Source organism: Eumetopias jubatus, unplaced genomic scaffold, assembly GCF_037043125.1.
Source record: "Eumetopias jubatus isolate StellerSeaLion01/CBP00866 unplaced genomic scaffold, mEumJub1_p1.0 scaffold_1, whole genome shotgun sequence".
In the NCBI taxonomy this organism is placed as follows: domain Eukaryota; kingdom Metazoa; phylum Chordata; class Mammalia; order Carnivora; family Otariidae; genus Eumetopias; species Eumetopias jubatus.
Window position 1 is genome coordinate 64,028,415 of NW_028274807.1, and position 12,826 is coordinate 64,041,240.

The window sequence follows — 12,826 nt, forward strand, 5'->3', positions numbered from 1 at the left end:
CCGACTCTTGATGTCAGGGTCCTGGGATGGAGTCCTGGGTCCTCATCGGGCTCCACAGGAAGTCTGCTTGAGGATTCCTCTCCCTCTCCTGTGCCCCTCCCCCCACTCGTGTGTGCATGCTCTCTCTCTCTCTCTCTCTCAAATAAATAAATAAATCATTAAAAAATAAAATAAAATTGCTGATTGCCAATTCTAGTTTTATGGCCAAGTAAAAGAAAAGGCTACCCCACACATGACACTAAAATCTCCCCATACCCCCTCTCTGTCTTCTGTATCTAATTTATTTATGGCAGAGAAAATTACTAACATCACTGGTGAGGGAAGCAGATGGCACCCTTTGATAGGCAGCAGTCTTAGTTGCCGATAAGGGAAATCGTAGGCAACAGCAAAACTCTATGGTGGGAGCTCCATATGAGTGAAGTGCTTTTTGTCCTATGATAATCTACTGAAGGGATCATTTATACTACCGTCAAACAGCTTAATCCGTCCTCCTATTAGCTAACATTCTTATGCAATCTCCATATAATCTTTACTTTCTAGGAAATCCCAAGCCCAACGGATAAACCCTTTGAAACCCAAATCTGATTTTCTTCAGCGGACCCAGAAAAAGGCACACATCTTCGGGTAAGCAAGGAGAAAGAAAAATGAGAAGAGGAAGAGATAAGCAGAGGAAGGAAAGAGAAAGAAAAATAGAGTGTCCAGAACAAGGGCTAGATTCAAGTTTGGCATCTATCACAGGGCATACTCAGCAATGAAAGGGGACAGGGACAAGTGGGGAGGGAGAGAGTTTTCCAGCTTCCTGAGTCCTGCCGTCACTATGTGGCTTCATTATCTGGCTTGAGAAACTGGGAGTTCTTCCAACCAGAAGTGTAGATAATTGAGAGTTATCAAATAAAGACAAAGAACCACCATGAACATGTATCAAATGTTTGTTCAATCAGCCCAGGCATCATGGACACCTTGGCCAGTGCTCAGTATTACCTCAACCCTGAACGCAAAACAACTTGAACCCAACTTAACATGACTTATCATGAAGCAGGGACCAAGAGGTCTCAGGCTGTTCCAGGATGAAACTTCTAGGATTACGGCATCCCCCTGGGGAATCCTCAGTGAAGCACAGAAGAATCTTAGGGCTGTGTCAGGGTCACCAGCTTTCTAGGTTCACCTAGGCATCTCTGTTTTGTGACAACCTACACTTCTGTGTTTGTTGGTGAAGAAGAGGATCTGGTACACAGTTAATGTTATACTGTGAAGTGTATGAGAATTATTTATAAATTACTGGTGGACTTTATTGTGAGAAAGATTATATTTAACAAAAACTATATGTAATAAAAAATTAATTGATATTTGAATAAGGGCTGTTGATTAATTAATATTATGGTATCAGTATTAATTTCCTAATTTTGATAATTGTGCTCTGGTTATAGCAGATATTAATATTTGGGAAAGCAGAGTGAAGGGTAATGGGAATTATTTGACTATTATTTGCAAATTTTTTATAAGTTGAAATTACTTCAAAATGAAAAGTGAAGAGAAGATTTTCAAAGATTTAAAGAGGTAATTCAAGAACTTTATCCATATGCACCTCTTTGGCCTCTCTCCTTTGCTGCCAAAGTGATGAAATCCACTGTAGGGTAGATGAAATGAACGAATATGAAAGTCCTCGCTAAAGTAAACTCCTAAACAAATGGTAATAGTAATAATTATTGTCTCATATGGAAATGCTTCTCTATAAATAAAAGGAGGAACAAGCCATCATACTGAATACCCTACCAGATATTCTCTAAGTAGCTTACAAAATGCTTAGAAATTGCTGTCCTGGGGATCCATTGACTGGTTTTGAACAAAGCAGGGATATAACAACAATATTTCAGGAAGGTTCATCGGGACTTTAGTACAAAGGATGGATGGAGTAGGCAGAGCCCAGACTCAGCAAATGCCACTATGAGTTATTCTAATAACTGAGGAGTGAACAATCCTTACTGAATGGGCGTGGAAAAGAAGAAACCCAGAGGAGAGGCATTTTAAAGGACTAGCCTGGAGGTGGGGGTGAGAGGGAAGAAATGAGTCAGTGGTTACTTGAAGATGTCTAGCCAAGATGACTGCAGCAATGCTGGTGTCACTGAGAGACGGATGGAAAGTGGAAGGAAGGAGACCCCATACACAGAGCTTGGGTTGGGAACTCAAGTGGCTCCAGAAGCCAGGCAGGTGCAAAGCAGGGAGGACAGGCGGTGGGAGCTGCAAACCTGAAAGGGGGCTGTCACAGCTGGGCATCAGCAGTCCTTGCCCTGTGGGATTGCACTTTCTTTCCATGTTACCAGATCGCCCACTTTTTCAAGAGAAGCTAGAAACTCAGATCTCTTAAGTGAAATCTCTTAACCCTTTAAAGTTGGCAATTAATTTTAAAAAATTTTAGAGCATTGTGTGTGCCAAACCCAACACATCTGTGGACCAGATTCGGAAGGCAGGCTGTCACTTGTGACCTTTGGCAAAGACAGAAGGTTGAGGGTCAAAGTTCACTGTCACTGTGATACATAGGGAGTTAGGTGACTGTAAAGGGATTCAGTAACTAAAATACTATACTTAAAGTTTCATCAGCAATCTGAGCTGTATGCATGTCCCTACCCTTCAAGTCTATATATGGATTTGAATTTATACAGGAAGTTTAATCTCATCTTCAAATGGTTAAATCACAAGAATTTGAGTGCTTACTGTGTGCTGAGCACACAGAAGTCAAGGAATTTCAGATCTAACTGCAGAAGAAAAATCACGTCCTCCTGAAAACTTGAGACAAATTTTGGAACAGCCCGGGAGACTCCTTTCTCCACATTATGCTAGAATATCAGTCACCTTGAATCCTGGATACCCCGCAAATCACTTCCATTTGGCAAACTTGGAATAATGCGTGTGTGGCGTGTGGGGGTGTGTGTGTGTGTGTGTGTGTGTGTGTGTGTGTGTGTGTGTGAATCTGTAACCAGAAATCTGATTTCCTGGGCAGTGGTTACAAGGCGGCAACCCCCAGTCTTCCCTCAGCGTAGGAGGGGAGCTAACTGGGTTGGGGGTACCCGGGCGCAGGAGAGGAGGATGGGAGTGGCTGGCTGGCAGAAAACCGCTCGCCGTCAGGTTTCTCCGCTGGAATCCCAGTCTTTGTCTCTGTCACTACTTCAAGTGTTTGTGTAGAAGGCAGGCACCACAATAGAGAGTGTCAAAGAGATGGTGACAACGAGGATACAAACAAGGCAGGACTTTTTCTCAGTTCCACCTAGCGCCCTCCGTCCAGAAGGCCAGCGCGCCTCCTCCTGCGGTCCTCCAAGAGCCGCGGTGGGGCAGGAAGCGGCCGGCTGGGGCTGCGGGTCCTCCTGGGAGCGCCGCGGTTTCCTCCCGAGTTGCCCAGTTATCTCCGGAGCCGCAGACCAGCTCTCCGAGGAGCGCGTCCTCCCGCCCTCCGCCCCCCCCCCCCGCGCTCCCCGTACTCCTCAACCCACCCACCTACTTCCTCCGGCCCCGTACACACGCAGCACGGAGCTGCCAAAAATTTCCACCCTCCGCCCCCCTCCCTAGCTAACTTCCTTCCAGCATTTCCTGAGCTGGATGATCCTAGGATTTGTAAGACAGGAAAAAAAGGAAGGCGTGAGGGCGGGCGAGAGAGACAGGATGCTTTTTTGTCGCGTTCCCAAAGCCATCTGAAGGCAAGACAGCGGGCGCAGGGCAGAGGAGCCACGCAGCCCCCGGGCTGTCTCCTCGCCCCCCGGCTGCTGCCCGCTTCCCGCGCTCTCGTCCTCTGCTGGGCATCTGCAGAGGCGGAAAGGAGAGCTCGCCCTCCCTCCGAGGCGGAGGAAAACACCCGAAGACACCGCAGGAGCCTGTGAAAGTCCCTGGGACTCCAAGTGAGGAAGTGACACTCCCGCCGGCCGGCCCGCGGCCGCCAGCTCCGCCCGGCCTCCGGCCCCGCGGCCCTGGAGGAGCGCGCGGTGGACTGCAGGCTCCGCGGCCGCGCCGGGCTCAGCGCCCCGCGGGGTCCGTGCGCACTGCCCCGGGCCGCACTTCCTCCGCGCGCCCATGCGGCCCCCCAGAGCCGCGCCGCAGCCGGTGATCTGAGCCCGGAGACCAGCCTAGGCGCGGTGCCAAGCCCAGGGGAGGGGAAGACGGAGGGGCAGCCTCTTTGGGACTAACTCATGAAGAACAAGGGTGCCAAGCAGAAGCTGAAACGAAAGGGAGCCGCCAGTGCCTTTGGCTGTGACCTGACCGAGTACTTGGAAAGCTCAGGACAGGATGGTAAGGTGCCTTCGCTCCCCCCCCAACCCTTCTTTTTGTTTGAGGGCGAGATGGATTCAGCTCACAAGGTAATGTAGTCTAGGCCTGTGGGCGCAGCGTCCTTTTTTTTTTTTTTCTTTTTCAAGAACACGTAGGATTCCTAAGGTGCACGGCGCTGCCACCCCGACGTGCCGAGGTTGTGGCGGTCCTTCCGTTGGTCGCACACCAGCCGTTAATGGGCGGTGCTGCTTCGAGTGTAACCGGCTGCCTCCGCGGGCTGGGGGTGGGAGCTCCAGAGGTCCTCCTGATCGCAAGTTCTGGGTGTCGGAGGGGAGGGGTGCGGGCTGGCCTCGTGGGAGGGTGACCAGCGGGCTTCTCCGGGTGCATAATCATGACCGCCTCGGGTGTCCTTCCCGGGATCTCCAGTTTCCTCTGCTCACATCTTTTTTTATTAATGTGCTGGAAGGCAGGGGGTGCGGTGGATCCTGGCTGGGGGAGTGGTTGCACAAACATTTTCTGAATTTCTGAACTGATGCCAGATATATGGTACCTCCCTCCCTCCCCTTCCCAACCCCCCAGACCCTTTACCTCCTCTTGGCTTTCAGATTAGCATTTGGTGTGTCAGACAAGAAGAGTGCTGTAAAAAGGTCAGAGGGCCTGGATTTTAAAATAGTTTAGGGTATATAAAAGAAAAGGAGAGCCAGCGTCTCTGTTTTCAAGGTCAGATTGGATTTTTTTTTTTTTTTTAAGGGAATCCTGCAGAGTAGAGACAATTTAAACATTTGTCGGGGGAGAGGGAAGGAAAACAAACTAGAATACAATAACAGCATTTGAAGTTAGAAGTTTTTAATCATCGGAAAGTTGTGGAAATTGAGCGGAAAATGACTCCTTTTGTAAGGTTGACTGGTCTTGTGCATACCGTGACAAAAAGGCCTTGTCTTCAGAAACTTAAGTGAGAAAGAAAATAGTCCACTATATAGGCCTTGTATTTACACGTAGATAGCTATAACAAAGGAGGAAACTGGAGGGCTGTTTAACGCTGCAGAATAATTCTGCCTACAGGAAAATCATCTCAAAAGCAATTTGATCAGCTCATATCAAACGTGCATCTCAAAAACAGTGCAATGATTTTGTTTCAATTCCGTTTTTTGGTTTTTTTTTAAAGACTCAGCACCACCTAGTAATTTGCAGTGGTGTGATATTCCTGTGGTATTCTAGACTTCGGCCTCCGCTGTGTCATTAGGACAAATGGCTTAGTATCTTAGAGCTTGGGGGACCACAGGTTTCAAAACTGCCTCTTTTGAAACCGAGGTTTAACAGTCAACTCATTTCATCCTCTCCAATAATCTGGGAGAGGGCAATTTGAAATAAAATTGGACTGAACTTTTTTGAATGTGATAGAACTCCAAGAGTACATCTTAACCTCTGCCCTCAGAAGTTCAGAAGGAAAGTTTCCCTCCACCTGTTTTTGTGAGGAACTTCAAGTTTAAGTCCAGGTTCACTACAGATGCTCCTGGGATGCCCCTGTCTGCCATGTTGGTGTTATCCTGGGCCCCCCTTCAAGCATGAGAGATGCATGGGGGTGCTTGCTGGTCCCGCCCCATTCTTACAATGTCATAAATCATAGGATGAGCCAGGAATCCCAGCATTCTGTGAAGACACCTCAAAGGCAGACTTTGGCAGCTCTTCTTTCACGTGCTTTATATTTTGGGCTTCCATACAGGTTTTGTTTGAAAAAAGAAAAAGGGGAGGGGGCTACTGCTTAAAGAAAAAAAATTGAAAACCAGTACCCAGTGTTCCCAGCCTTGGCGGGGGGTGGGGGGGGTGGATGGAGAAGAGAAAGCAAGGAAGCCCAAACAGGTAAATTGACCTGCCTAAGGTCATACAGTAAATGACAGAGGGTGCAGAGGGACCTGGCTTACCAGGCTCCTCTCCCCTCCCTAGCTTTCTCATCTAGGCCAACATTCTCCTCTAATGATTTTTTTTTTCCTAAATTGAAAGCAGACAGCCCTGTCACAGGATCAGCAAACTTTCAAGTCTGACATACCTGAATACAGTTTAGCTTTGAAACAAAAGGAAACTGACCCAGTTAATGATCTAGACACCATTCTTGTGCCACATGAGAATTAGGCACGCAAAATAAACAGCTTATATAAATGAGAGTGATTAGGATTTCTTTTTTGCCACATCTAAAACTATTTATGTACTTGTCTTTTATTTTTCCTGTAGCATCAGTAAGCAAAATGCTAATGGTTTTTTCTCAAAAAATGTGTTTTCCTCACGGACTTTGTGAAACATGTATTCGTTAGTAGACAAGGCCTGGACTCTGCTTCCAGGGAGGAAAAGCTGATCTGGGCACTGCCCCTCTGCCCACCACTTTGGAAGTTCAACCCAGAATCCTGAGGGTGACAAGTCAGCATGGTAAAGAAACCAGAAGGCTGGGGAGGGCCTCACAAGATAGACATTGCTGAATTCTGGAGTCGAGGGTAAGGTGATGATCCTGCAAAGAGACAGAGAAAGATGGATCCAGGTCTGGGAACACAAGGGCAGAAGAAGACAGAGATGTAGGGATGCCAAGAGAGCCCTTGTGCTTGGCCAGGGAGGGAGAGCCCCAAGCTGAGGTGGAGGACAAAGCTGGTGACAATTCGCTTGTGCTCAGGCCGTCTGAAAATGGGGAAGCTACACCCCTGAGGCCGAGCAGAAAGGATGAATGCCATCCACTTCAGTCATTGGCTCTGGCCAGCCCTGCTACCTTCAGCTGGATAAATCTGCCAGGCCAGGGTGTGTGGGTGACAAATGGGTGTCCAGCTTAGAGCGGAAGCTGCTCAGGGCCAAGTGTCATCTTTAATCTTTAGGAAGCTGATGAAAACCAGAAGCCCTTTCTCATAGAAATGTATGCTCATGCATACACACACACACACACACACACACACACACACACACACACAAATCGTGTATACAGTTTCCGTGGGCATCCACACAGATGCCAAGTTCAGACCCTGCTCTTGATCATCCCAGCTGCACACAGGCCTGATGTGAAGGGTCAGTTTCCCCCTTTTTCTTCTTTGACCACTTTCCTCCCGCCTGGTATGGCATAGAGTAGTTGCTCGTGGCCAACTTGGCCAGCACAATGCCTGCCACCCCAACCCTCGGCTCTCCCCTGGGAACCAGATAATGTTATCTTCCTGGCTGGAGTAGAGGGAGAAGAGCGTCCCGCCCTCACTGGTATGCTGAAAATAGTTTTGGGGGTCTTCTTTTTGACCACTGAACGAAAAGGCCATTCCTTGCAGCTATGTAATAAAACCCCATCATTTTGTCACCTGTGGTTGGAAGGCTGCGGGTGAAGCCCTGTGAGGCCAGAACGCATCCACAAGCATTTCCCACCTCTCTGTTCTCAGCCCAGTGCCCCGGGTCTCCCCACACGGCTTGGAAGTGCTGGGGCCAGGAGACAAGGGACCAGTAAGAGAACGTTATCGGAAAAGCTGTCTTCACTATGAAGGCTGAGGACTTTCTCACCCTTCTGAAAAAATCTGTCATTTTATTTGATCCCTGGGAAAAGGTGATATTGTCTGACGCAGTGGTTTGCCATGGTGGCGGCACATTAGAATCACCTGAGGAGCTTTAAAAAAAAAAAAAAGGTGATGCAAGGTGTTGCCCAGGTCCCATCTCAGAACAATTAAATCAGAATCTCTTGGTGCCCAGGCAGGCATGGGTATGTTTTAAAAGCTTCTTAGATGATTCTGATGTGCAGGCAGCGTTGTTTGCTGTGTAGGGTTTTACAGACCATTTTCTCCCTGGATAAGGAAACTTGACTATTCAGAATGCATCCTCTGAATGTTTGATAAGAACTGTGAGCCTTTTTACGACTAAGATTTTTTTTCTAGTTCTTATCAGATATAAAAGGAAGAAAATATATATATATAAAATTTCTGAGGCTAAATCATTCTCTCAGTTTGTTTATTGGTTTATTTAACAAATAGGGATTGAGGCACGGTGGGGGTACTGTGAGAGAGAAAGAAACATGCACCCCAGACTTGAGAAATTTACAGTCTAAGGGATGTGAACAAACTCTCAGAAATGAATGGCTCAATGAAGCTTTGAAATTAGCTGTCATAACTGAAGGAGAACATGGAAAAGCTACTGTCTACAATCAAATAGATAAGATACCCAAACATAAATCGGAACAAAGTCTTTCTGTTCAAGGCAGGGTTTAACACTGCCTGGAGAACCAGGGCAAGTACTCTCTTTGGCTTAGCCTTTTCCTCCCCAGCATCTTGCCAGGCATATCCTTATCACACCCTCCCTACCTCCTTCTTCATTCTTTAGGTCTCAGCTCCTTCTGGAAACTTCCCTCACCTCCCAAGTCAGGTACCCCTGCTGGGGACTCCCATTAGGAGTTCTAGAAGCTTACTATCCGGCATTGAATTCCAGCTTTGCCTGTTCCTGACCCTGGTGTAAGTTACTTACCACCCCCCCAGGCCTCAGTTTCCTCACTTGTGATATGGTGATTAAGAGGACTGATATGAAGATAAATGAGTTCATACTGGCAAAGCACTTGGCAGGGGACATGCATATGGACAGCTATGAATGTAGCCATTATTATCGGAAGACCCCTGGCTTGCCCTAGTATAACCACATACCATCCATGACTGAATGAGGGAGGGCTCCAATGGAACAGGAAAATGATATGGTCAGATGGGTTAACCAGTCATGAAGAGGGGTGGCGAGCAGATTGATTGCCCCACTGAACGAAGAGGCCGTTTCATGCAGGCATTTCCCGGGGCCACCGGGGAGTGGACCATCAGTGCATAGCGGTGGAAAAGCAAAATGTCAGCCTGAGTCGAAAGGGCCCTCAGAACGCTCTGAGAAAGATACCCAGCCGCTCCTGAAACCAGAGGGGACTGAAAGGGAGAAATCAGGTCCTGGAGGTAGAGCTTGTGGGGACAGAACAACAACCTCACAGGCTTGATTTCGAGGGGCATCCCCATATCTGGGTCTCAGAATTGAACAGGAAGAACCCAAAGAGAAGTAAGCAAACTGAAGCAAACTGACTGATAACACAAAGTCTGACTGTCCCTGACTCTGTATGGTCTGGACATGGCAAACAACCCTTACGGAGAATAGAAACAGCTACTTCTAGCTGCCCACAGCCCTCCCTCCAGCCACTCTCCAGACCTATGCCAACAGCCCCTTGACCACAGGCACGGCCTCGCCCTTCCACTTTCCCTCCCCACCCCCACCGGCGGCCACTAAGGTGCCTTCTAGCCTCAGGAGTCTCAGGCGTTGGCCCTGCTGAGGAAGCCCACTCTCCGGCCACCCCAGACGTTCGCTGGGGCCACGTGAACCATCTGCTGTGGGGTAGGAGGGAGCTGGAGGCCTGGCCTTCTGCTGGGGCAGAGGGAAACCTGATGAAAGCGGGGACACGTTTTTCCGTAGCCGACGCTGTAAATGGGGGGTAAGCCCCCGGTGCCAGGGAGCTGTAGTTTTTGCTGTATCCTTCTTGTCTTCCACCCGCACCCCCACTCCGTCAGGCGTCTGTAGGCTGGAAAACTTTGCTGTGGGAGTGGGGAGGAGGGGAGAACGCATCCTGAATTCCGGAAGCTGATTGACCTAGGCCGTTCTGAAACACTTAGTGGGGACTGTTTGCTCCTGGGAATCACCTCACTGGAGAGCTTCCTGGGATCTTGTGGCAGCGCGTGTGACTGTGGGCGGGAGAAGCAGGTGGACTGAAAGATCCAGGACTTGGTCTGTGGGTGAGAAATGTGCCCCCCCACTCTTTTTCCATTAGATATTGTAACTAAATATTTTTGGAACAAAGTCGTGACAGACCCTTCTAATTGGGGCACCCTGGTCCCCATTTCCTCCAGGACAGACTGATCAAGCTGAGCTGTCCGCCTGCACTGGCCTCTGGGTTTCAGAACTCCAGGGTCCCCCCTGTGGTGCCTTCACACCAGTCTTGAGGCCCGGGAACGTGGAGCCACTTGCTTTATTGTTTTGTTTTTCAGTCATGACTTGCCTTGAATATTAGCCAATGTAGCTTTTTCCCACTTATCCCCACCCTTCGAATGACTTGTCTTTTTGCTTACGGGTACATGTCCCACTGGATTTTCTGAGTTATTTCTATGCCGCACTACAAATGCCATGCTTAGGTTTAATTGGTCTTGATGCTCCTCCGCTTCAAGTCTTTACTGAGGTGGGGCCACAGCCTGCTACAGCTTCAGGAGTCTAGAGCCTATCCCTCTAACTCTCCGCCCCCGCCCCCAGGATAGGGTTTTAGGTAAGACTTAAAATAAAGAGCACACAGAGGAAAGAAGCTGACTGCAACTCAGAGAAGAGCAGATACTGCTATTAGATTATTTTCTAAGAGCAACTTTTAATGGACAAAGAGGAGAACATGATGGTGCTAGATGACTAAAGGAAGGAGGAAAAGAAGGTCTCTTGGAAAGAGAGAAGGGAACCTGAAATGAAGGCCGAGCCCCAAATCAGACTTGCTTGTTATTTTTTTTAAAGATTTTATTTATTTATTTGACCGAGAGAGACACAGCAAGAGCAGGAACACAAGCAGGGGGAGTGGGAGAGGGAGAAGCAGGCTTCCCACGGAGCAGGGAGCCCGATGTGGGGCTCCATCCCAGGACCCTGGGATCATGACCTGAGCCGAAGGCAGATGCTTAATGACTGAGCCACCCAGGCACCCCTTTGCTTGTTATTTTTATTAGGAGTTAGAGTTACTGTCTGCATTGATTGCTTCCTATGTGCCAGTCACTTTATACATACCAAGTAATATTTTTGACATCTGTAAGAATCAGGCATTTTTTTTTCAGGCATTTTTTTATTCCCATTTTATAGAGGAGGAAACTTGATGAAAAAGGTTAAATATCTTACGAAGATTATAGAGATAGGAAAGGCAGGATTTAAATCCAGATCTCCCTGACTCCCAAGGCCACAGTCCTCGGCACAAACACAGTCTCCCAGAATAGCACATTTTATAATTTGGCATTTACATTACAGTTTTGTCAAAACAAACAAACAGACAAAAACAAAAAACAAAACCCACAACCCTGCAAAAAAGAAAGTAGTTTTTTCTCTCTTGGCTTTGTTCCGCCCCCCCCCCCCCCCCCCCCCGCCTCCCCGGGCCGCCATTAGATCATTAATAATAATAACAACCGGACATTTGCATGGCACTTTACCCTCCACAAGGCGCTTTTCGCATACATCTATTCTAAACCTACCAGCTTTCAAGACCAACCAGACCCCACCTTTTCCTCCCAGGCCCCCCGCCTGCCCACAGCAGCCACACAGTCTTCTTCCCTCTTGGAACACCCTTTGCGTGAGAGTCAGATTCACTCAATTTGATCTTCATTCCCCTATTACTCTATTTTCTGGCTGGCACGTCAGTGGTGAGCTCTGCTGAAGGCAGGTGGCAGTCAGCAGCTTAGGCTGACTGGTTGTGCCCTGTGCACCTCTCAGGGTGAGCCCTGTGGCCAACACACAGCACTTGATTGACTGACCCTATTTCCTCCACAGGAAGTCAGTGTTACAGCCCTTCCAGGAAGCTCAGGACCAGAGACATTGCTGATGTGCTAGAGCATCAGGAATCCAAGATTGTTTATGGTTCCCCATGGGGGCCTCTAGCTACTCCAAGATAGAAACTGACCCAGACTTTGCACAGGACGCCCCAGAAACACTGCCTTTTCCTAGTGCCTCACCAGTCACTCCTTGGTATGAACCACATTCTTGGCGGGGCCCCAGAACCAACTGAGTTTCTGAGATGGAGTCTCAGGCACTCGTTGTTCTAGTTCAAGCTTGGCTGATGCATACCAGGCCCTAGTACCACGCCCATGGCCTGATGCTGCCCCAGAATGCCTTTGGGGTCCCCTCCCCACCACCCCCAGAGAGAGAGGGATGAATGTCACCCCCCCCCAAAGCAACATATCCCAGCTCTTACTGTTACAGACACTAGAAAACAATTTGACATATAAAGTAGGACTCTGGCAAACTATAAATAAACCTATAGCTTTCATGACAGGCAACTGAGCTAATTTGTGCAATTATGCATATTTCTTTCCCTGGCTCTTTTCATGTTTTTATTCAGAAACCATCTTGTGTGGGGTTCTTCATTTCAACGCAATAAGTATTTAATGGGACTCTAATGTGCAAGACACTCTGGGATTTACAAAGATGCTCTCAAGTTGCTGTCAGCCTAGTGGGGTCGTGGGGGAGGAAGAGAGCTAAAAGACGTACAAAGAATGACATGAAGGCTCTGTGATAAATATCATCTGACCCTGAGGAATGACAGAGATGGGGGGAGATGGGATGCTTGGTGTCTACAGACAGGAAGCGACGTGGTCTTGCCTGATACTTGTGATTGGTCGCGCCTTCTTGCCCTCTGAGGGAGATGATGAAGTTCTGGGAAAGGTGGTTGAGAGTGACTTCTAGTGGCCAGGCTTGGGGGCGGGGGCTGTTTTCAGTGGCAGGAGAGTGAAGCTGCCCTCAAGAGAATACAGAGTAGCGGATCATACCAAGAGTGGCAACTGGTTTAGCTGTTGTCTGTGCCCTGCCTAAGGGCAGGACA

General features: G+C 48.4%; 1 protein-coding gene across 1 annotated transcript in view; it reads left to right on the plus strand.

Annotated features, from left to right (window-relative positions):
- The first annotated feature begins 3,967 nt into the window (after nt 1–3,967).
- Nucleotides 3,968–12,826, plus strand: part of ARHGAP31 (Rho GTPase activating protein 31) — a 104,719-nt gene continuing 95,860 nt past the window's right edge. Inside the window, exon 1 of the mRNA XM_028110630.2 lies at nt 3,968–4,275. Coding sequence (XP_027966431.1) covers nt 4,176–4,275 — 100 coding nt within the window. The 5' untranslated portion in view covers nt 3,968–4,175. The remainder of the gene's footprint in view (nt 4,276–12,826) is intronic.